This window comes from Cupressus sempervirens, chromosome 10 (genome assembly GCF_028749045.1).
Source record: "Cupressus sempervirens isolate cs-2001-9-10 chromosome 10, ASM2874904v1, whole genome shotgun sequence".
Classification (NCBI taxonomy): Eukaryota; Viridiplantae; Streptophyta; class Pinopsida; order Cupressales; family Cupressaceae; genus Cupressus; species Cupressus sempervirens.
Genome location: NC_143127.1, coordinates 36,315,977 through 36,342,283, shown reverse-complemented (window position 1 = coordinate 36,342,283; position 26,307 = coordinate 36,315,977). Strand labels below are relative to the sequence as shown.

General features: G+C 37.5%; 1 protein-coding gene across 4 annotated transcripts in view; it reads right to left on the bottom strand.

Annotated features, from left to right (window-relative positions):
* The window catches only part of LOC149532442 (uncharacterized), a 73,805-nt gene extending 49,451 nt beyond the window's left edge, over positions 1–24,354 (bottom strand). For 3 of the 4 annotated variants that reach the window (XM_089803619.1, XM_089803617.1, XM_089803620.1), the window contains exons 1-4: positions 24,016–24,301; positions 23,704–23,923; positions 1,168–1,293; positions 850–1,005 (exon numbers count right to left, since the gene is read on the bottom strand). In XM_089803619.1, coding sequence (XP_089659745.1) covers positions 850–1,005; positions 1,168–1,293; positions 23,704–23,923; positions 24,016–24,092 — 579 coding nt within the window. In that variant the 5' untranslated portion in view covers positions 24,093–24,301. The other variant, XM_089803618.1, reaches the window with a different exon arrangement.
* Positions 24,355–26,307: the final 1,953 nt, after the last annotated feature.

The following is a 26,307-nucleotide window of genomic DNA, read 5'->3' as shown; positions in this document are numbered from 1 at the left end:
ACATAAATGCATAAACATATAATTAACAATTACCTTTTCAGACAACCACTATTTCACACTGTGATGGATGATACCTCAGGCTACTACTTTTCAGATGTAGACAGGGATATTTGATGAGCTTTCCTTTCAGTCTTCACCAGCATTTGCTTTTTGGGCTTCCGTTTACCTTTCTTGCCATTTCTTAACATCAAAGAGCTTTATTTTGCCTAATGTAATTCTGTTATCCTGATTCTAAAGTTCTCTCTTCCTAGAACTCTCAATTGGCAACTGTTGTAACTTCTAGTCTCATTGGCCTACTGTTGGTCATCAGGGCACATTAATATAATTTCTTTCTCTGAATCTTTTCATTCACACGAGCAACAAAATGTAGCAAGAAACATGAAAATAATTCTTTGTGTGAACAGTAACACAATAGGTTGAAAAGTCCAAAGAGTTCCCTTCGCTTTTGGTTTGCAATAAAGGAAGACTATTTGAAAATGGAACCCTAAATGCTTAAAGTTAGAAGGCAAGGAGTTTGACCTTCAAAACGAAAAAACAAGGTCCCGTGGCTCTTTCAATAAACTATAGGAGAGATACTCCAATCAAGAAAATCATTTTTTTAAAACAATGTCACAAAACCGAGATCGATGATCTCCAACCAAAACTTATGTCCAACTCAGAGAAAATAAGCCAAGGAATGAGGGTTCTAATCAAACTCATCACTACATGTTCCAGTAAATACACTCAGAATAAAGATTAAATTGAAAAGTATCAACAATTCTCTTGCTTTTAGTTTGATATTATGGAGAACAATTAAGAGTAGAGATTTTTTAAAATAATTAAGCATGGATGCTGTATGGAAACTGTTACCGTCTCTCCTGGCTGCAGTGTATTTGCTATGCGCCTCTTGATTTTACTAATTTCTAAAGACGAAAATTCCTGATCATTATCCCTTTCTTGAATATAATGTTCCAAGTGCTTGTCTGCAAAACGTGTGTCCACCTCCACACTATCAAGCCAAGCATCCTAGTTCAAGAAAGTAAATGTATTTAACAATTCATTGACTGAAAGCAGAGACATAAGTGAATCCAAATGTAAAACCTCAAATATGATGCTGCTAAAAATAAAATATAACTGTTTCAAGCACAATTTTTTTTTTTAAATATACAAATTGTCGATAGAGCTAACCTTAATTTCATTCCCATTTCCATACTCCACATAGTTCCCTTCTGAATCAAAGTAACCTTCCTCTCTCTCTTGCTTCAGATTGAAAGGTTCAATCTTGATTCCATCATCTTCCAGATCATCATCATCCTGCAAATCATTATTCACAAGAAAATCAAACTCTGTTGGGCTAATAAATTAGATAATACATAATCTCATTAAAAACAAATAAAATGCTGGGAATTTATATGCACTGCTGCAAAAGAAAACAACAAAAAAATTTAAAACTATTTTGAATTTTCTAGCTATGATTGATCCTTGTCTGCAATGACAAAGCTAGCATTGAACAGTTCAAGTTGGATCCATGTTAAACATTCCATATCGCAAAATAACACAGAAGATACTTCCATGTATGTTTAGTTCAATAACACTTTAAAAAAGGATAGATTTGATAGGCACATGGTTCCAACATAACAATTGTTCCAATTGTAGTTTCCAACGGTTATATTATTTTTTACCTTTTAAAACTTATTTAATTACTTCAAGAGTTAATCTAAATTAGTGTTATAAAACTTGATAGTTTGATATTTAAATATCAAACAATTGAGATTTGATTTCCCTGAAAAGAAAAATTACAAACAAAGAGTTTCTAGAAAAGCAACAGACTTACAAAATAGAAACTACCTAAACAACTAAAACCAAGATGGCCATAATAGAAACATTACAATATTATTTTAATACCCTCCCTTAGTTGTCATAATATTAACTACACTACAGAAAATAATCTGCAGTTCTTTTGATCACAGATGCACAGAAGGCTGCTCCCTACTCATCAGAGCACTCAGCAACATGAGCCTACTACTGAGACCCTCCCTGGATTTGAAAAACTTCTAGAAATGACCAAGAGTACTTATATTGGTCTAACCTACTGTTGGGTAACAAAGATATCCCTCTGAGATCAGCAGTTGAAAACTTGAAACCACAATTTTATGGAAAAATCGGCAAACCCTTGTCTAATGTGTTGCACTAGCAAAAATAGGTGTGATTTAGAACAGCTAAAAGAAGCCACATTTTTTCTGGAAAAAAACACCAAACCCTGAAACTAAAATTTATGAAGCGTAATTTTTTTTAAAACATAGTAAAAACCCTAAAATAGGAATACCTAACATAATACAAAACTTCACTTTTGAGTGAAAACAGAAAAACCCTTTTACAAAACAAAATTTCAAGGCAAAAGATCACACAAGTGACAAAACCAATAATAATGTTCGAAGAAGAAAAATTATAAAACCCTCCCAGAATTTTTTTAATGGAAAAAAAATAATTAAAACCCATCAAAGGAACCTTCACACAGCAAAACATCAGACTTTGCGTGGTAAAATACCCAAGAATATATTTTTAGGAAAAATTATAAAATCCTCTAACACTAACTTTTAATAGACAAAAATTAGAAAACCCCCAATGATTTTTTAAGGGACAATTATAAACCCACAAAATAATATTTTCGGCCAAAATTATAAATGCCCACCAAATAATTTTTGTGTGAAAAAAATAATAAATCCCTCAGAAATATTGAAAGCTCGTGTTTCTAGGAAAATACCTTTGCAACTACAAAGAAAATCCAAATCTGTTCAAAACAAATGAAACAAACAAAAATATAATCACGGATCCTTGGTGCGGACCACAGGTTTGCATAAAAAAGAAGGCATCAAACAATGTCTTCCGCCTGATGTGTTGAACCCTTTTGCCATTTCAAAATAGTAAAATACAAGTTGTGATATTGCTATTAGGACTTAACTGTGTAGTTTTTGAGTCCAACTCATTGACCCATGTTTCGAAAGTCTCCCAAAAATGCCGTCACAGGTAAAAATAACATTTTAAGAATACACAAAAAACCAAAGAGTTGACACGCAAGAGCCTTTTCTCTGTAAAAATCAACACATTTTCCTTAAAAACAGCACATCAAAGAGCAAACATTGCCCACAAAACATGAACACACAGTCGCACGGGTCTTATTGAATGGAGATGCATGCAAGAAAAATGACAAGAAATGAAAGATAACAACCCAGTTAATGTTTTTTCCAATTCTGATTTTTTGCCAAGAAATATATTAAAGGCAAAACTAGTTAAAATCAATGTAATGCTGGGACAAACTACTCATTATTACAGTTACAGTTCGTTCTAAATTGATGCAATTAGCAGTAATGATAACAAATACTGATTTCATTTCAAATTTTCAGAACAAACATAAAACCGTACCAGGACTCGATGACTCTATGCAATTATAGCAACATTCAGAGGCTCATCAAAACCTCAATGTATGCTGACTGTAGCTAGTTGATATAGTAGCCTTGGTGATTATCCAAATCTTTGACCAATATTTACTGCCCTTTTGTCTCACAACAAAGCTGAAGACTGCTGATTGCTGGCTGAAGGTAGAGGGTTGTCTGGTTGCTTGCAACACCACTAATTATGAGTTGACTATATTCTGAATAACCCCTGATCTGCTGCAGCTAATACAATGGAATAATATATGATTGTTCACATGAGAAATCCCACACCCAGATCAGATCTGGAAGTATTAATCCACAGCAGAGTGTGGCTGCTCTATGTATTAGGCGACCGGGGACGCCTTAAAATTCTATAGGGCCGCTTCTAATGTATTGCCTTCAGTTGCAGGCGGGGCGGGCATCACGAACCCTTGACCTCGCGAGGAGCCCAGGCAATAAAGAAAGCTTCAGTGGGGATCCGACCTAACCTCGACCGGGAACCGGGATGAGAGGTTAGGCATATCTTTATCAATGTTGGATGATTGAGATCCCATCCAGTAGCTACGTCCCTAGTCCCTCTCCGGAACCAACCCCAGGGCCTACCATTCTATAGGCGGGTGGGTAGAAAATCTTTAAGTAATTCAAACTGCACATAATTGATGTAATTCAGTCTCAATAACTATTCTGATTCATTGAATTTCCTTCTCCCTAATCAAATTGTAATGAAGATTTCCCGTAAATTCCCCGTTGGGTATTATTCACACCTGCAAGCAATTATCCCTCTAAGAGATCTTGTTTGTTAGATTTCATGGATCTCTGCAAATGTACTAAGCACTACTGTTTATTTATGAGTGTTCCAAATGCAAATTTGAAGGTTATATAAATATCCATAGAAGAGACATGTCCCATGAAGAGGCATGTCCCTTTGGTAATAAATTAATCAATCATTAATTAGACAATATTAATATTAATGTATTATATATAATATATATGTAAGTACACTAAGTGGGTTTTATTACGAGGTAATTGGTAAATACTTGCTTATTAATAACAGAGACCGAAAGGTCAATTTATACAAAAGGAAGAGACGATGTTTCCTTAGGAAACGATCGTAAAGAATAGAAACATTCTATTCCAGAGAAAACAAAAAACAAAAGCAAACTAAAGCTAAAGATATTTACAAGATAACCATTAACTAATAATAGACGTCTTATCTATTATTGTAATACCCTCCCTTAATGGTTAATCTATCTAACACACCAAGCTGTCCTCTGAATTTGACAAACTTATCAGGACCAAGAGGCTTGGTGAGAATGTCTGCAGTCTGATCTGAGGTAGGAACATACTGCAGATCTATAGTCCCGTCTTCAACCAGCTGTCGTATGTAATGACAATGAACATCCACATGCTTGGTTCGTTCATGGAAGACTGGATTCCGTGCTAACTTGATAACGCCTTCGTTATCAACAAACAGAGTAGTCGGTCCTGCTGGTGACATCTGCATATCCCCAAGCATCTGACGAAGCCAGACAGCTTCACATCCTGCCTTAACAGTCCCTCTATATTCAGCCTCTGTAGAAGAGAGAGAAACTGCCTGCTGCTTCTTGCTAGTCCATGTGACTGCACCGGATCCCAAACTGAACACATATCCAGATGTTGACTTTTTATCATCAACAGAGCCTGCCCAATCTGAATCTGTGAACCCACTGAGTTTAGGATTAGAACTCCGAGAATACAGAAGTCCATAATCAGAAGTGCCCTTCACATAACGAAGCACATGCTTTGCTGCCATCCAATGATCAGCCTTAGGAGCTGTCATAAAGCGTGAAATATAGCTGACTGCGAAGCTGATATCAGGCCTAGTAGCAGATAGGTAGATGAGGCTGCCTACTAGTTGCCTATACGTAGTATCATCAACGGAAGGAGAATCAGACTTGGCTGATAACTTGAGACCTTTCTCCATAGGTGTAGATGCAGGTTTGCAATCCTGCATTCGGAATTTGTCTAACAAGGCTCTGGCATATTTGGACTGAGAGATGAATATACCAGAAGACTGTTGCCAAACTTCAACACCTAAGCAATAATGCATGAGCCCAAGGTCAGTCATATCAAAAGACTGGCATAAGTGTTGTTTGATTCCCTGAATCAAAGATGCCGAACTGCCAGTGATGATCAGATCATCCACATAGATAACCAGAAGGATGATGTCACTGTCAGTAGTCTTGATGTACAGATTTGAGTCTGAAGAACTCCTCTTGAAGCCTTGATCACTGAGGTACGTATCAATCTTGATGTACCATGCCCGAGGGGCCTGCTTCAAACCATAAAGAGCTTTTACCAATCTGAGAACCTGATGGTCTTTACCAGCAACCTCTAAACCAGGAGGCTGCGTCATGTAGACCTCTTCATGGAGATCACCATTCAGGAAAGCACTCTTTATGTCCATCTGATGGACCTTCCAGCCAAACTGTGCTGCCATGGCTAGGACTAATCTGATGTTGCTCATTTTTGCAGTAGGAGCAAAGGTCTCCTCATAATCAATGCCCTGACGCTGAGAAAAGCCCTTTGCCACTAAACGAGCTTTGTACTTATCCAAAGTACCATCTGATTTGTATTTGATTTTGTAGACCCATTTGCAGCTAATGGGTTTCTTCCCTGGGGGAAGATCAGAAAGGACCCAACTGTTGTTCTTCAGCAGGCTCTGGTGTTCAGATTGCATGGCCTATTCCCACTCTGGAATTCCTTTAGCCTCGGAATATGTTTGAGGTTCAAACACACTGTGAATGTTGGCCATAAGAGCAAAGTTAACAGAATCTATAGTTTTGCTCTTTTTTTCGAGTAGTTCTCCCATCAATGAGCTCATCATCATGAAGATCAGCAAGTGTCTTAGCCCACCACTTAGGCCGGAGAGGAGAATGACCAACAGTAGTACTAGGAGATGCTTGATCAGCAGGATCCTGATCAGAAGAATCTGGATCAAACTCAGGTGAAGCATCTTCAAAACGAGGTGATCCTGCAGGAGAAGCCGGAGGTGGCTGTACAGGTATCACTGGCAGGACTGGAGCTGTAGGAGCTACTGGAGCCCTCCCATCAGGTGGACCTAATGGAAGCCGAACTCCCAAATCATGAACCTACATAGGCTGGTCTGTTGGATCAGGAACAGGAGAAACAGGCATGAATGGTCCTTGCTGCTCATCAAAGACTACATCGCGGCTGTATATGAGACGAGATGTCTCAACATCAATAAGGCGGTAGGCTTTGTGAAGACTGCTATATCCAGCAAGCATCAGTTTCTGACTCTTGGCATCCAACTTGGTGCGTGAAGCATCAGGGATCCAAACAAAAGCAAGAGAGCCAAAAACCTTTAGGTGACTGATTCTGGGCTTGCGACCTGACAAGGCCTCTTCCGGAGTTTTACCTTTGACCGCTACTGTGGGTGACCGGTTCAACAGATAAACTGCAGTGTTAACTGCTTCTGCCCAAAAATGCTTCGGAACATGTCTGTGTTCGAGCATGGAACGAGCCATCTCGGTGATTGTCATGTTCCGACGTTCAACTACACTGTTCTGTTGTGGCGTGTGGGGTGTGGTGAACTGGCGTTGGATGCCATGTGTATCCAAGAAGCTGGAGAAAACATTAGAACAAAATTCCCCCCCATTGTCTGATCTAAGAGTAATAATAGATTTCCCAGACTCTTTTTCAACTAAGGGTTTAAACTTCTGAAATACAATAAATGCATCGGATTTCTTTTTAAGGAAATACACCCACATTTTTCTACTGAAATCATCTACAAACAACAGAAAATACCTGTACCCAAGAACAGAAGGAGTGGCCATAGGGCCGCAAATATCAGCATGAACAAGCTGAAGTACTTGAGAAGCTCGCCAAGAATCGCCACTGGGGAAAGGTGTGCGATGTTGCTTCTCAGCCTGACATGCATCACAAACTCCAAGTTGTTGGGTTTGAATCTCTGGCAAACCAAGAACAAGCTCATCCCGAGCAAATTGTGAGAGATAATGCACATTTAAGTGCCCATATCGCTGATGCCAAAGTGTGCTGATGGAAGATCGCCGAGCAGCCATAGCTAAGTCCTGAGAATCACCAGAATCAGTAAGTCTGAAAAGACCATGATCCTCAAGACCAACTGCAACAGTAGACTTAGTCGCCCGATCAGTGATGGTGCACTGATGTGAACTGAAGGTGACTGCCAAGTGTGGAGAATGTTGCAGCAACTGACTGACCGAGAGTAGATTTAGTTCCATCCCTAGAACGTAGTACACATCAAGGAATATGAGCTTCCTCCCAATAGACTGAATTTGAATGTTGCCTTTACCAACAACCGTGTACTCTTCTCCACCACCAAAGATAACAGAATCTGAATAAGGCTGGTAGTCAGTAAACCAGTCTCTGCGGTGAGTGAAATGTCGAGAGGCACCTGAATCAATGTACCAGGCAAATGACTGTACATGATCTGCGGGTCTTTTAGCCATGAAGGCATAAAAGGCAAATTCCACCTGCTCAGTGTGCTCTGCACTGTTCGCTTTGGGTTGCGAACCTGATTGCTTAGACTGGGCAACTAAGCGTTTCCGACATGCAACCTTCATGTGACCATACTTGTGGCAATAGTTGCATTGAATGTTCTTCTTTTTGGTACCATCGGATGCTGGAGCAGAAGACTTCTGCTGAGATGGTTGCTGAAACTTGCCCTTATCCTTCTGAAAGGATTTCGCAGCAAAGGCTTGCTCAGTGGAGGTGGAACTGGAGCTGCTACCGAACTGTTGTTTCCACCGATCTTGCTGAAGTAGCAGGGTGCAGAGATCAGTGAACTTTAGATCAACACCAGTAGATGTGATGTTGAGTCTCGATAAAATGCTCATAGGAATTTGGTAAACTCCGAAGAGTGATTACCACAATATCCTCTTCCTCCATCTTGCGACCAATGGCAAGTAACTGATCACGGATTTCCTGAATCCGATTCAGGTGTGCCTGGAGCGAGGTGCGCTCATCCATGACAATAGAAAACAGAGTGTTTTTCAGAAAGAAGGCTCTGCTCTTGTCGGAAGTCTCATGAAGACCTTTTAGATGTGTCCAGATTTCGGCCGCTGTCTTGCCGGATGGAATCTGAGAAAGCTGGTCATCAGCTACGGAGAGTTTGAGAAGCATTACTGCCTCTCGATTGTTCAGATCCCATGTATCTTGATTAGGACCCAGAGAAGTCGGACGCTGCTTAACACCCAGAACAAGTTGATCGGTGTTTCGATATTCGAAGATTGCGATGATGCGTTGCTTCCAGGTTCCATAATTGCGACCATTGAATTTGGAATTATGCTCGAGCAGAATATTTGTCAGAGATGCCATGGCACGTTTTTCAATGAAAAACTGTGAAAATCTGTGAAGGCACGTTCTTCGAAGCAAAAATACGAAAGACCCAGAAAAATCAGAGAATGACCCAAAAGAGAGCTCGAAAAACCCAAAAGGAATTTGCTGTCATTTTCTGAATCCGCTGGCTCGAAAATCGAGGCACCCAGAAAAAATGGACGACAACCCAGTTGAGCTCTCGAAAAACCCACCAAGAATCTGCAAACAAAAAAAATTTTCGACCCCAAAAATTAGGGTTTCGAAAAAAAACGGCCCTAGCTGAAAAAAGCTTGAAAAAACTTCAGATTTCTTGATGAAAAATGGTCGAATCTGCTTCCCAGAGCACGATGATAGACTGAGAGGGCTAAGAGCATGAAGATTTGATATAGAAATATGCAGATTTTCACCCCAAAAACGCGAGTCTCCAAAAAATGGCCACGATTTTCACGCGATTTGCAGACCCGTAATTCGAGAATTTCTCCAAGCAGAAAAACCCTAGGTGGGTTTTGGAGAAATTAGCTGAAATAATTTTGGAAAAATTTAAACAAATAATTTCAAGAAGAAATTATAAATTTTTCCGAAAAAATTTAAGTATTTAGCTCTGATACCATATTACGAGGTAATTGGTAAATACTTGCTTATTAATAACAGAGACCGAAAGGTCAATTTATACAAAAGGAAGAGACGATGTTTCCTTAGGAAACGATCGTAAAGAATAGAAACATTCTATTCCAGAGAAAACAAAAAACGAAAGCAAACTAAAGCTAAAGATATTTACAAGATAACCATTAACTAATAATAGACGTCTTATCTATTATTGTAATAGGTTTGTCTAATCGATGATTGACCAATAACCAAAGAAGAATTTTCTCTACGTCAATTCAATCTAACTGAAGCTACAACATTAACACTCCCTCTTAGCTAGGGAGGATTGTTATAGAACACATTGCGCTCTCAAGCATATAGAGAGATATCATTTCAATAAGATATTCTTAGAATGACATATTTAATGATATAAACATATATCCATCAACTTGGATTTTATTTTTCAATATCATCTAAAGTATCATTCAACAAGAAATGTCAATCATATGATATTCATCATACTTATATTTTTTTGGTATGTGCACTAGCATCAAAGATCCTTGATGCCTACCAAAAGAATATGTTATATCCTAATAGGATATGAGTTGTCTGATTTCCGGCACTCCGGGACAACAACTTAATGAAGTTGATCAAATCACTAGTAATCAACATGTCAAACTCTATCATGACAAGTATCATGATATTTGGCATTCTAGGACAACAACTTAATGTAGTCTAATCATGATACATTCATTATAATGACTTCCGGCACTCCGAGACAGCAACTTAATGTAGTTTGTCATGATTAACAGGTCCAGCTATTGATAAGATCGTCACCTTTCATGGCATAATCCACATATGCAAAATAGTAACCACCATGAACCAAGTCAGAGGGTGGAACAAGGAATTCACTATTTACCGTACAGGGTAAACGGTTTACTAATGCATGCAGACAATAGACAAGAATATGTAACACAGAAGGATTCCTTTTATTATTCACATATATGCCGAAGAGATTACATAGTGCTTCCAATGATGATTACAACCATGATCCAAAGTCCATTTCGAACGGTGTACATATACCATTCCGAAGGGGTGACTCAACCATCGCACCCATTCGGAAATAATTAATTCTACTCGTCGGCTACATAATAATTACCGACTACATGCCAATCTACCCGTCGGCTATTTTATAACTTTACCGACAACATTCACCTCAAACTTCTCTCTCACAAAGGGGAGCACATTACAAAGAATTTCACTTCGAACTTCTCCCTTATAGAGAAAAGATCACACTTCAAAATTCTCCCTCTGAACAATGATCCTAGGAAGTCAGATCTTCTAGTTACTCCCTTAGAGCTCTCTTCGACTAAGGATGCCTGTCGAACTCCCACTGAATCTATTGACTTTTTCCGATCAAGGTTGCGTGTAATGGAATGTTAGATTCCCTCTGAAAATAATATCAACCTTCTAACCTCCCCGTACAAGGTTTCCTCTTCAGACTCCTTCTTTATCTAGAAGGGTACTCATAATCTCAATCATCAAGGATATTCGCTTCAAGAGTCTCACTTTATCTAGACTATTCATTAGATGACTAATGAATTCTAGATCAAAGCTTCTTTGGAGCTGCTGTCATCAAGTTTACACAATATTTAGTAGCATGTGTAAAGTATCAACCTTCTTTCCTGCAAGAACATCTCTAGACATAAAGGAAAAGGCAGCTAACTCTTATAGTACGTATAATTAAGAGAGAGAGAGTACAGTGAGTAGATAAATGTAATACTCAAAGCTAATGAATACATATCTGTGCATTTTGATACAAGTTGCTTTAATGAAGGCCCATATGCATCAAATCAAAGGATGTCCCTTCCCTGACATCTCCACTTTTAAAAAAAGGTTCAAGAGGGAATGGAGCATTGGTTATTGCTCCCCCCACCCCCCCCCCCCAAATGTAAAATTCCCACTTCTCTTTTTTTTTTTTGAGTAATTCTATATCACATCAAATATGGCAAACTTCTTTCTGGAACCTCCAAATTCATTAAATTCAATAATTTATAAAGTTGTATTTCTATGGACAAGGATCACAGCTCCAAGAGAACATAGTTTTTACGAAATGAGCCCAATTGATTTAGCCCAAGTAATTCAACCTTCACAACTCTACAAGTGCTAAATTCACGAATAAACGTGTCCTTCTCATTGGTGGTCTTGAAGATTGTGATGAACTTGCAAGGAAACGCACATGGACATGGTTGTGGATGCTCTTGTGAGTTGAGAAGACAACATAGGTGTTCCTAATAACAATGGACATCAAAACACAATGCTAGTCCTTCGCTATCTAAAAAATATAATGAGGTCACAGGATTGCCCAAGATATTATTTACTCCACACAATAATATCACTACTTTCTTTCACTTTCAAGGACTCATCATAACAGGCCACAATCATACTACTGAATTATCATAGAGAATATCACATAACCATATGTTGGGAGGATGCTAGCAAGAAAATTAATATTGTGGTCTCCCCTATTGGACTTCCTCGATATTTAGGGGCAATTAACCAAATCCTTACAAATCTGATCTCACTTATAATTCCTGATCTCACTTATAATTTCTCCTCTACAAATTGTTGAGGGTTTCTAAATTCCTTATCTGATGTTAAGGGTAAGGGCATATCAAATATGATGTTGTGAGTTATGTGGTGAGGTATTAGTTGTCCGCTATATTGATGACTATCCAGTCACCTTTAATCTGATTTGAATATTTGATCTTGTGATCTATTACAGAATCCTTTGAAGTCGAGGGCATTGTCTTTGTACTGATCAAATGCTATATTCACAATATACTTGTACGCAGATCCACCACTAATGAATTTATATCTGACTAATAATAACAGTTCATATGGTCTTTCTTTTATGATGCTTTTATACATTATCTCTTATAGTATGAAGATAGTATTCCTTCAATCTTCAGAAAAGAAGAGATTGGGAGAAGCACGGGCAGAAATTGAGAAAGCAACGCAGGCAGAGAAATCACAATTGAAGGACACTACCGGTATCTCAAGAAGGAACTGTGCAGAACAAAACATCATAAGGCAGATATTACAAATTGAAATACCAATCAAGTCAAATGATCTGATCCTCACAATGCCTCAACTACGGACAGCACTCATGAACATAGCCCCGACTACTAAACTACCAGGAGAACATGGCAGGGAAAAGGAAAGTGGAGCAAGTGCAATGGACCCAATGCTACTAGCTCTCACATCCGGACGGCATTCGGCGGTCATAGAGATGGGTATATTAGGAACAGTCCTTTCAGACACAATTGTGGCCAAAGGTTCAGGGGTAAATGTCCTACCAGAAGATACCTAGAAGAAGTTGGGACAGCCCACGTTGCGGCCACCTACGTTCCAATTACTAACGGCGGACCAAAATGGCATTAAACCTCTCAGGGTCCTGATGGCACAACCAGTGACTATTGGAACACAGTTGTTCCTACTCGACTTCGTCGTCATCCCACTAAAGAGGAGAGGATATGACGCCATTTTGGGCTAGGGATGGCTTGTGCAAGCAAGGGTTAAGCTTGACTAGAAGAAGGAATACACTATCAATGGAAAGCAGGGGACAACGATTCATTATTGATTTACACACACAAATGGTGGGCAAAGAAGCCGTATCATCTGATTCCGAAGAAGAGGATGAAGGAAAGCAGCGATTGGAACCCGATGAGGAAGGAGTCCTACGATTGGAAGGTGGATCGATGGACGATGATTTGGATTCGGTTAACGGCCTTTTCCACTAGCAGATGGAGGATTACGAGCTCTTTCCGAACTGTAATATGTTAAGGGTCGACGAAGGTGAGAAAGAAGAGGGAAATGAATATCCGAAGGAATACAGAGAAGCGGAAAAAGGAAAGGTCGTTATGACAAAAGCTGAAGGGAAGAACATACAGTACAAACCCAGAAAAAGGAAAGATTCCACAGTATGGTGCACAATAAACAGACCGTGCAGAAAGAAAATGTTACATTGAACCGCGAATATAGTAGAAAGGTGCTGACAGCAAGGACAACACATCATACGATCTACACAGGAACCAAAGAGGAAGGGTTTAATAAAAGCTTCGGCAGTATGGAGTGAAGGTTCTAAAATCAAGAATACAGTTATTGACGGCAAGAAGTGGCAGCCAACAGAATTCATGGTACCGAGTTTCGAGAACAAACTGGGCGATATGGAAAACCTGAGAGAGAGATCGTGTAACTTAAATAAACTTGATGAGCGACGATTGCAGGCACAATGGGCCACGGAGGTGACACAGAATAGGCGTAAAGCGTGGCATGATAAACACCTAAAGCTAAACAAGTTTCAACTGGGACAACTGGTGTTGAAGTATAGCGGACGAAACGAAATCAAACCGGGGAAGTTTAAAGTCAAATGGGTTGGACCATACCAAATCTTGGAAGTGGGCAATAACGAAGCAATAAAGCTATGGACATTGGACGGGAAAGAAATTCCAGAAGCGATCAATGGTTCCAAGTTAAAAATATATCATGCGAGAACCGTTCCCCTGTCGACAAGTAATGAGGAGCAGCAGTAAAAAAAAAGGTTATAAAAGCACCATACGATGACCGTACAGCATCCTAGTGCATTCCAAGAAACTGTACGGTTCTTCCCAAAATTGTACGGCATCTTCACCATGTTCTAAGGCACCGTATGGCAACTTGCCATATACAGACACTGTACAATACGGCAAGCATAGGTGTACGAACAATGTGCAGACATCTTAAGACAGTGTACAGGCATTGTGAAAACCGTACGGGGAGTGTTTATAAAACCGACCATACGAGTGTTTTAAAAACCATACAGGGAGCATTTGCAAAGTTGTACGGACAATTAGGAAAACCGTACGTACATCCACGTAACTATACGGGCAGCAGATTAATCAAGCAGGTTTCAACTGTTCGGCAATCAAAGTCTCTGGCATCCATACCATACAGACGGCTGATATCAGGAGATCTTCAACCATACAGTGGTCAAATCTCTTCATAGACATTGCCGCCGTATGGTCATGCAAAACAGGAGATGAAAGGCACTACCACTATAGGGGCATGCACAGGCAGAGGTCGTCATCTTGGGAGAGCTATTTTGGTTTGGGTTTTGCAGACATCTTCCGAGTGACCGAAGAGGACGGAATAAGCACCCACAAGTATTATTTGTGTGGCCTCTGCAAATAATACCATCACAGATCAGCAAAAGGAAGCAATCAAAAGAGAAGGTAGAAGGAAGCAGTCAAAAGGGAAAGAGCAAAAAAAAAAGACAAATAAAAAATGTTCAAAATGAATAACGCATGATGCCCAAGGGAAGGGAAAGACATAAACAAGTAGTAAAACATAGGCAGTTGCCAGAAATAGTGTGGGATCAGAAGAAAATCACATAAAAGGTGTATTCCATGGAATTTTGTGTGGCTTTGAGAGTGCTAATTTGGTCTTGGCGGCGGAGTTGCTGCCTGTTGACCCCACCCTGTATCACAACAGGGAGCACGCCTAGGGCACTACCCCTTGACCCCCAATAGCTCCAATTATCAGTCGTGGGAAGTATGACCAGTTGATGAGACCTGGAGTTGTTGCAAGCATGGAGTGTCTATGTACCAGAGGTGAAGAGAACAACAGAGCAAGCCTTTCGAGAGGGGTGATATGCTTTGAGGCACTTGGAGTAGGTGTTGGACATGAAGCTATCTTGGTGTATGCATAGAGAGCTCGGGAGGAGCTGATCATCCAATTGAAGGCAGTACAACGACATTTGGCTCAGTGTACCCAAGAGTTGGAAGCAGAGAAAGCGACACGGGTGGATATTTTGTAATTGTCATCCGAAGACAACTTTTCTTTTTGGGGGGGATGATGTTGTCGGTAAAGTTATAAAATAGCCGACGAGAATATTAGCATGTTGTCGGTAAAATTATAAAATAGTCGACAGGTAGATTAGCATCTGAAAGAACGCGTGACTGTTGAGTCACCCCTTCGGAATGGTATATGTACATCGTCCAAAATGGACTTTGGATCATTGGAAGCGCTGTGTAATCTCTTCGGCATATATGCGAATAATAAAAGGAGTATTACTATTTACATGTTCTTGTCTATTGTTTGTATGCATTAAACTATTTACCCCATACGGTAAACAGCGCTCCCCTCAGGATTCGTGACAAGGGCTTAACCGCCTCCTGTGTACTATAAGTTGAGTGGTTGTATCGGGCATTAACAGATCGGTCTCTTGTTGTAACGGCAACCCCACTCTAAAAAGTGGTATCAGAGCTTGGTCATAGGTTCGAATCCTCAGACCCTCAGGTAACGCTAAGGGGGAGATTGTTGGAAATTTGTTTAGCGCTCCCCTCGAGATTCGTGACAAGGGCTTAACCGCCTCCTGTACTATAAGTTGAATGGTTGTATTGGGCATTAACAAATCAATCTTTTCGTGTAATGACAACCCCACTCTAACAAGTCTTGTTAGATCGGTCTTATCGGGCATTGTATTGGACATTAACAGATCGGTCTTTTGGTGTAACAACAACCCCACTCTATGTCATTACACCAAAAGACCGATCTGTTAATGCCCGATACAACCACTCAACTTATAGTACACAGGAGGTGGTTAAGCCCTTGTCACAAATCCCGAGGGGAGCGCTGAACAAATTTCAAACAATCTCCCCTCAGTGTTACCCGAGGGTTTGAGGATTCGAACCTGTGACCAAGCTCTAATACCACTTGTTAGAGTGGGGTTGTCGTTACACCAAAAGACTGATCTGTTAATGCCTGATACAACCACTCAACTTATAGTACATAGGAGTCGGTTAAGCCCTTGTCACGAATCCCGAGGGAAGCACTGAACAAATTTCCAACAATAATTAGGTTCACCACACCCACAACTCTCTTTATGGCAATCTAACAATTGGATTATTACAACCTATCCTTCCTTGAGGCTCTTTACAATCCTAAAACACTCCCTTTAGTCATCTTAATATCGACATCCCAACCATTCAAGTAGATACAACTTCTCACATCAAGTGCCCTAATTCCAACCACTATGCCAAATAGACGTAACCCTAGGTACATTAGGTATCCTTATTCCAAATTCCAAGAGAATGAGTTAGACTCCTCTAATCATCCTACTTTGACATAAGAAAAACTTCTTGACCCAACCCAATCACCCAATAGAGTTGGTTCAAGTGCCAAGGGTAGAATGCCTCAATTAGGCCTAGTCTCCTATTAGCCCCTCCCTTTTACAATTTTTGGCCCACAACTTAGGATTTCCCCAAACAACTCACTAAACCAATCATAGTTTAGAATACCCCTTTGGACACTTGTGGCATATGTCAAGATGGGTTCTTGATGCTTCCAAACAAAGACAAAGAATTAGACTGATTGCCTAGGCCTAAAGTGCTAATTAGACCACTTTTCCAAAGCAACACCTCACAAATGGATTGATCTCTGCAAACCAATCATTGGATCATTTCTACCCACACTCCAATCTACCAAACCCACCACTAGATCATGCATAACTCACTATTCAATCCCTATACAAACACAATTTCTATGACAGTCTAACCAGCCACATGGAGATGCTTAGTTAATCAACACCAGTAACTCCTCAATGTCCTCATGGAACTTGATTCCATGTATAAAACCTTCATATTCCTATGGTATATTTATAGACCTGACTTTCTACCAAAGGCCATAATTTTCCAAGGGTGGAAAGTCAAGTTAGAGTCATTTGAATCCAAACACTAGGTAGGCGAGGGTTGGTAGACAAATTTTGGGAAAATGAATGGATCTCCCTGCCAACTAAACCAAATCACACCAAACTAATTGCAAATGAGAGTTAATTCGTTGTTCTATGCATCCATAATCATTACAATTGACAATGAATCTCTAACAATTCGTACACAATGCAAAACCAACAGATTTGACAGGAAACCAATATGTTTTTATTGCATTCCACTGCCAAAAACTTCAACAACTTCAATTCGACCACCAAACGCTTATATGGTTTTATTTCAACTACTACAACTGCCCCCAACTGCCATTTGACCATAAGTGATCATTGGGACAAAGTTGTCAATCTTGTGCAAAAGTTACACAAAAGTTGTCATGCAACATTTTGACAACATTTTTGCACCTTTGTGCATCTTGACTCTACACATTGCATGGACACATCAAAATGACCAAACATGGTTCAAAAAATCTTATTAGACCTACTCTACTCCTTTCGAGACTACTAGAGACCCTCTAACCAAGTTTGACCAAGTGGGCGTATAAGTGCCTACCAAGGTCAACGGCTTTACAAGTGGGTCCAAATCATTCTAATAAGTTCCCCAATGGTCCATAGGACATCCCATGAGCCTTCATATCTTCCTTGATATGCTTAGGTGCCATTGCACTAATTAGGCTACCAGCCATAAGCATTACACACAAGGATGCCATTTTGTACCCATTTGGAAATTTAAATCAATTACATATATTTAAATTGGAAATGCTTCTTTTATGTACTCATTTACTGACTTATTGGATGCATCTCTTCATTGAATTTTGCAATAAAAATAAAATAATGCATTTCTAATTAAATTTAAGCAGATTTTAAGTTTTTTTTTCCTCGGCCTTGGCGAGTTTAACTATGATAAAACCATCAAGATAGATCACTATGATTTGTTCCCCAAGTTGTCAAATAAAAAGATCCATTGACCACTAGAAGGTATGGCGTCCTATTCTAAATCTTTGAGGGCACCAACAATTGTGTTGCATCTTAGGTAACCATCAAGCATTGACATAATTTCTAAGCCTAACACAATCTGAAATATTCAATCCATGATTGGATATGGGTAGGTTATCTTTCAACAATATTTAATTTAAGTTCTAAAAATCCACACAAATCCTTGTTTCCCCATTTTTATTCTACATGAGCACAATACTAGCTACCCACACAAAATAATGGATTGGGTATATGATTTGAGATTTAAACATTTAAACATCTTTTCACTTCACCAAACATGGTACCAATGATTTTTGGATTAAAGGGTCTTTGTTTTTGTTGAACGAAGTTGTTCTTCGCCAAATGGAATGTAGTGTTGCATTTTACTAGGCACAAAAGTTTCAAACCATCGTAGCACCAACAAAAGACATCCTTATATTATCAATAGTGCCATTAGCCTCTCTCTTCCTTTTGGAGTGTAGCATTTGCCTAAATTTTGGAATTTCCTCAAAGACAATACTTTTCTTTTCCTATTTAGACTAACTTTTGCCTTCTTCCTACACTTTTCTCTTGATGTACATATCATGCCAATCAAAAAGATATTGTAGAGAAACTAACACCTTGGGAATGTTATTTCCTTGTAATTGAATGGCACCTTGCAAGTCAAGCATGTTATTTCGATCATTAGTTGCTTCCTTCAAATCTACAATCGACTTTGTTGGTTCCCAAAAACGCAGATTAGAAATCCAAGAGCCTGTCACTTCTCCGATAGGATTCCGCAATCAGTTCTGGCCAACAAACGAGGATCACCTTGATTCCCCTGCACTTCAAGCTCCGCTACACCTAGGCAGGTAGACCTCCTCCTCGAACCTGATCACTTGGTTTAGAGCTTTTCTAAAGCGAATTTAAGCTTTGGAGTTCTCTGGCTAGCAAGGTCCTTGAACTCGATGAAACTGAAACTGAATGTTGAGTACTTGAAATAATTGAATGTTTTGTACAGGATTTGTTAATAATGAATTTGATGCCTGTAGGAAGGAAAATATAGATTTTCCGACTTCAATAATCAAAAGACCAATGCCTCTATTCATCCGGGCAATAGAGACAACTTCTAGGAAATTTTCACATACAACTTTATAAAGTTCTTATGCACTTGAACTGCCAACAATTTAAAAATCAAGATGCGACAAACCAATTATCACGCAATCTTAAATTAGTCCAGATTAAACTTTAACTCCTCTGGACAAAAATACAGAAACAATTTGATATTTCACAATATCTGTGATGATCGAATTTAAAATGCTAAATGACAATGTCCACTTATCTGATATTTAAATTGTATACAGAATTTCAAATATTAATTACAAAGGACAATTTATCTGCAGTTTAAATCTCCATGCCATTTAGAAATAAACAAAGGACTTTTTATTTTATTATTAAAATAAAATATTTGAATTTATATTACAAAGTCATATTAAACTCCTTATCCCCCATACAAGTAATATAAAATGCTTTTTTCAGAATGAATGTTCGAATATTGAAATATTATTTTTGTTCACTCACCACCGCCCCATATTTATACTTTAGATATTCAAGAGTCAAGTCTCTTCATAAATAAATTACATCTCTTTCAAACTATGAACCATTACTTTATACTTCTTTACTTTTATTTGCACCAACTAATTTTACATTATCGGGCTATAATATTATCAACTTTATCTGAAGTTCATCGGCCCCCTAATTTTACTTTAATCTCGTCTCTCATGCCGGCAAAGAATTTGCTTGCGCACAGGATCCCTTTTTTGGATATGCTTCATCAGTATCTTTAAATCGCAAGGCTTCTGACTTAATCCCTGATACCTCTGGTTACCGCTTCTGGTAGTGTTCGTGTTCCTTCATCATAATTCCTGCATCCATAATCTGAAACACGTTTTTGACTTTTACGGCACATGGCAGCTCTGGATACGCACAGGATATTCGATTGTTTTAGGTATCTAACAGCATATATTCCAATAAAAATTTTGCCCCGACTTCTGCAAATTTCTGAATATCACCATTGCACCTGGAGATGTGTATATCCTTGATGTCTATTTCATTCCTTACTCCTTTGTTGTGAATCATCAATACTTGTTTCTGTGCGTGCATATACTTATCGCAGTCTTCAACGCTGCTTCAGATTAATTGTTGATAAACCAATGGCACTTAATCTGCACATCTGAAGCATGTGTGGCAACAACAATGAATTACTCACGTCCTACTTCACTGTCCCAACCAAGTGAAGGACAGATTTTTCGTGAACAATAGAATTTTCAAATAATAAGAGACATAATGTTCATTGTAGAATTTTATGAGATAAAGATTGCTGCTCAAAACTTCATCTGATTGACCTCTGCAATTTGCCATCCTTTATGTAACGGTAATGAGATTCATTAATCATTTTGCAGAGTGGAGTTCATAAACAAGCACACAAATGACAAATTGCAGAAGTGCATACACGTGCCCAATTCATTATCCTTCATATGATTTTTCTGTTACAGTGTATTTTATCTGTATATCAATGATTTCTTTCCAGCCAATTTAAAGAACTCATAATTTTATTGCTTGTTGGTAATCTTGAATAAGGTCAAACCATTCATAGATTCTCTACAACTCCTGTTTTGCATTGCTAACAATGTAGTAATGTTCTTGTTCACACATTTTTACTAAACATCAATGATAATACTTTGTCAAGTTTCTAACATCACAAATAGAGGCTCTGAATTTTGCCAAAATTTAGAGTTCCACCAGACTCTTTGTCTGTCGAATCACACCTTTAAAAATACATGCTCATGAAGTCTCCATCTTCTCTGAGAAAGAAATGACTTGGATTATTGTTAAAAACTTGCCAATGAGGGACTTGTTAGATACACTTAGCCTATAATAGTATGATTACAAGTCAAGGAATGATCACCATTTTGCATATGTGCATAACTTAGCTCCAGCTAGCTCTAGTTTCCAGAACCTTGGATTAACCTGTGAATTATCATGGAACTATTGTGAGGTCTTTGTGGTCTCAAATCCTTCTTAAAGCCTCCTTACTAAATCACACCTATACCTAATCAAGTACTACCAAACTATAGGTTGTAGAGATTAATTGACTAGGAGTAAAAATTATGAGTTTGAAAGACAGAATTGATAGAGTTATTATCCTACTAGTACGAGAAGGTTAGGTTGCATCCAAGTTCTCGATATACTTCTTTAATGTGAGAGTAATCAAAAACCTTCAATGCTTGATCCTTCACCCAACGCATGAATACATACCAATCCTTCCAAAGACTACATAGCCAATGTAGACCCAAGTACTAACCGCAAAGACTTATACAAGGTCAGCTCTAAGGGAACCGTTATTCTATATAAGCAATAATTCCATATATTAATAATTTATTTATCTAATTTTTTTAAGTGAAATTCAAATAGCTGAGTTAGCTAACCTGGCATCTAACCAAGGACATCACAATAAATAAACATAATTACACCACCCTAGGGGACGGGGGGGTTGGGGAACAAGGGGTAAAGTTTCCGGGACAAGGGGACAAAGTGGCCGTAATTTGGGGACAGCAGGGGACGGCGGCGGGGGACAGGGGGGAGGGGTTGTATATACTATACATATGGTACTTAAAATGCTAGTTATGAAAAGATGTATTGCAAAATAAGTTATAAAGATGTAAAAGAGTAAATACTTGAACATTGCATTGAATTGGAACATCGAACATTGAACATAAATAGTCAAATCAGCAAATATTTAACACCGAGACATCCCCCCATCCTCAATGGAGGTGGTGGAATCTGGTGTCGCTGTTGGGATGGGGGAACCAAGTCCCCAAGTCCCTGGTGCGCCCTCATCCCCGATGCGATTCGTGGGGGGGGGGGGGGGCGGGGGGGGGGGGGGGGGGGGGGGTCCTCTTGTTACTATGTAAATAAATCATAAATAGGGAAAGATGGAAGGCAGCAATGAAGGGCAATCACTTATTACTTGTGAAGGTTGGTGACTACTTCAAGAAATGGGTACAAATCATAATTCATTTCACTGAGAGAATCAAGGAAGGATAAACGAAGGGATAATCATCATTTAAAAAATTCATCGCAGAATATCAATCCATTCAGCTATATAAATAGTCAAAATTAAACAAAACCTCAATCATTCATGCGACAATTCACTCTCAAGCAACATTCAAGCATCCACTCATCAATCCTTCAAGAAATGTCAATAAAGGGAAATCAAGAAATCTGCAATGATCTATCAAATACATCAAGATATCAATTTTGAATTCTGATAAGTACTTGCAAACCAAACAGAGTTTGAGCCCGTGGGGTACAGTAAGGTTTGGAGAGCCAGGGCCGTTTCCTACCTTTGACAAACTAGGAACAAAGTCCTTGGCTCCGTCACTATTAAGCTAGGAAGGGGGTCTTCTAATTTGGCAGATTCGCAAGGTATTTACAGAGGATTGATGATTTATTCATGATTTATTGATCCAAGTACTTTCCAATTGGCAATAATCTTTTATGGAGAATTATTGCAGAATATTGAGATAAATTCTATTTTCCAAATCATTTAAAGAAATATAAATTGAATATCAAGATAAAATTTCACCATTTTTTAATTAGAATTATATTTATTAATATAAGGTAAAAATATTTAAAAATATAGGCGGGAGCCTACAACACAATGGTAAAGTTGTGAGCCTTTCATCTGTGTATCTTGGGTTTGAATCTACTCGAGCTTAACACATAATAATAATAAATCTCACTCAACAATAATAAATAAATATAATAAATAACCTAGGCTTTGGCCCATTACCTAACAATAAAAAAAGATATAAGGAAAAAAATATAGAAATATAATGCAATTCTCAACTTGAGTTGGATATATTGTTTTAGGGAAAAAATAAGGAATGCCTCAAACAGAGACATTAGACCTTAAGACTGATTTGAAGCTTGAAAAATACATAATTATGGACTTTGAGACAATCATCTCGTGACAGAGAGTCAAATTATTAAACTTGGGATGGTCAGTTGATAACTCGGGAATGACGTAACGCATTTTAAGTTTTATGTAAGACTCGAAATTTGGCAAACAACGCCCCTTTATGTAGAACCACTCTAGATTAAGCGTTATTCAGAAATATAAAAATAAGATACTATGGACACTATGAGAAATGCCAAGTAATACCTAGGAACTGTTATGTTTGCTCAAAACATATGTTGTCCTGGTTAACTGCAACGAAAATGAGGTTTAGGCCTAGTGTTTCTCGGAGAAAGCTCTGCAATAGTCATGTCTGTATTTTCTAAATGACTTTTTTATTCAGAGGTTTGCAAATGTGGTTTGGAAGTAAGCCACATATAATAAAAGAAAGAACAGATACGAGGTTAGTTTTAATTAAGCTAACCTTTCCACAGCTCCGTGTTGGTTTGATCTTTTTCAAAAGGTTGTGACTTGGCAGTAGAGCTCCCAGCCTTCTTGTACGGAACAAATATATTCATCGTAGCTTTTTTTTCTTTTGTCTAAACATACATCGTCCATTTCCATCAAAATTTTAAAGCTAACATAGCAGCGTAGACATATGTAAAACAAACCTGATATTCCTCCTCTGCGGCGCCAATGTCATCAAGAACTGAAGTGTCCCGCGCGTTGAGGAGCTCCTCGGCCATATCCCTGCGGCGGCTGGCACGCTGTTTTGCGGCCAAACGAGGGTCTGTGCCCTTAACAGGGCCCCCTGTGCTTGCATTCTGAATATTATTGAGTTCATCTACTGACTTTTGCTTCTTGCCCTTTGGAAACCTTGGTTTTTTCTGCCTGGAAGGCAATTGTTATAACCCCAACTTCAAAACACATTTCCTTTGTTTGGGTTAGGTTTTTTCTACTGAAATAGGGTCGGAGTAAATTACCTCGGGGCTTCGTCTTCATCTGAATCAGACCCTGCACTCACTTCAAACTGCTGCCGACTGCGCTTTGAAGTTTCCATTCAGCTAAAATTGGTTTGCATCAATTTTGCTAGCACAAAAAGAGTGATTTGTATTTATATCTCAAAACAATCGCGGCTACAAACTGCGTCAAATTGTGAGGGGTCAGACGAAATTCAAATAAATTAATGACAAGATTTTGTTTTTCTTCATTTCGTAGGCGGCCGAAGTTCTATAGATCTAAAGAGAGAAACCAGATAAAATTCAGAGAAGCTTCCACTACCTATCAAAGCACCTCTTTTTTAATTGAAAACAAATAGTCAAAATAAAATCATGGTTATAATGAAAAATTAAAATATATTATATTTTAATTAATGAAATGAAGAATTTAATTTTTATATTAAAACTCACATTTGTATAAGAAAAAATGAAATGTATTGAAATATAAAAATATTTTATAAATAAAACTAATTGTTTAATTTTACATAATTAGAGAAGGTTTACTATTTAATGTTTTGTATTTCCAAAATTAATTTTTAATTATGAAATAATATCTATATAATTTAATATGTACATTTGTAAATAATAAATAGATATAAATTTTGATGAATAAATATGATGTAATAAATAAAAAATAGAATATAACTATTTAATTTTAATACATAGTTTATAAAAACTTAATAATAATTTACATATCTTTTAGAATTGAATTATTTATTTTTTGTGGTTATTTCCTTTAGCATGTTTTTTTGTTGTAAAATATAATTATTAATTTAATATTAAAATATATATTTAAGTTTTAAATATATTTGAACTAAATGATAAATTGTTTAAATATAAAATATTAATAATAATAAATGATATAATTTATAAATTGTAACATTTATCAATTATACATATTACAAACACTATTATAAAATATAATTTTAAAAAATATTATTTAATTTATTTTTACAAAAGTAAAATAATAGTAATAATTTAACTAATTTTATTAAAAAATCAAAGTTTAAAAAAAAATTATAAATTCAAATACAAAGATATAACATATTGAAATTATATTGCTATTAAAAATTAATATTGATTAGACATGTTGTGTGAGGTGGAAGTTAAAATGATTGAAAAAAAAAAAATCTTATCAACTTGTCATAAAGATAAAGTTGTAATTAATGTATTTATTAATGCAAAATGAAGTAGTTATAAAATAATTGTATTTTTGTTGAAAAAAATTAATTTTCTCCCCCACCAAAAATGGTATGGAGCAATAGAATGTATGGAAAATGCGATTTATAAAATAATGAAAAATTAGAAAAAGATATAAACATTTGAAGTTTCATATAATCTTTTAAATTCTTTAATTTGATTGATTAATGTTAATGTGATATTAGGATGACATGAATGCATAAGTATTCCCACCATAGGCAGGAACTAATAATTACATGCCTCTTTTATATTACTTAATATTGATATAATACATTTAAAGGTGTTGTGTACTCCCGTTAAAAAATTCATTAAGGTGTTGTGTATTCCCTTTGGGTTTCTCCTTTGGCTTGGGAGTCTCTCCTGTGAAATTATTTTTTCTTAAGCTAAAAAATAAGATTTTTAATAGGGGAAATAAAATAAAAATTTGATTGGAAAAATTTAGGTGGTCAATAGTATATTTATGACTTCTCGTGTATATGTTTCATCTTGTTGGATGCCTTCTAAAAAGGGATACAATGATTTAACAAAATAGTTCGACAGTTCATATGGTCTAATTGAGATGGCAAGCCAAGCTATATAGATTCCTCTTGGTTACATTGTATACAACCTAAATGTTAAAGGTGGGTTCAAGGTGTTGGATCTTAAAACTCGAGGTGTTTGTTTATCTTCTAAATGGATTTTCAAAGTTGTGAATGGGGAGGAGCCTTGAAAAATATTAGTTCGACATCGATTGCTTGTGCTGCTATTAAAACAAATGGCAAGATGTTGGTTGGACTGTTAAGCTTTTGATGTCCCCCTTCTTTCAATTGAACACTTTAGTTCCTTTGCAATCTATTTGGAATGCATGGCAACAAGTTTGTGATTTATTAACTTGGAAGGATTTTCTCTGGTGTGGGTTCAACTTTTCTTTTTCTTCCATTTGGTGGAACACACATATTCAGTACCATGGATAGCCTCTAACGGTCAACTTTCCAAAATATGTACACTACCTTTCCAAGAAAGGAATGAAGCAATTTGGTGATAATTGGGATTTTAGCTCATTGGATTGGGTTGATTTACATAATACTTGGATTCAAG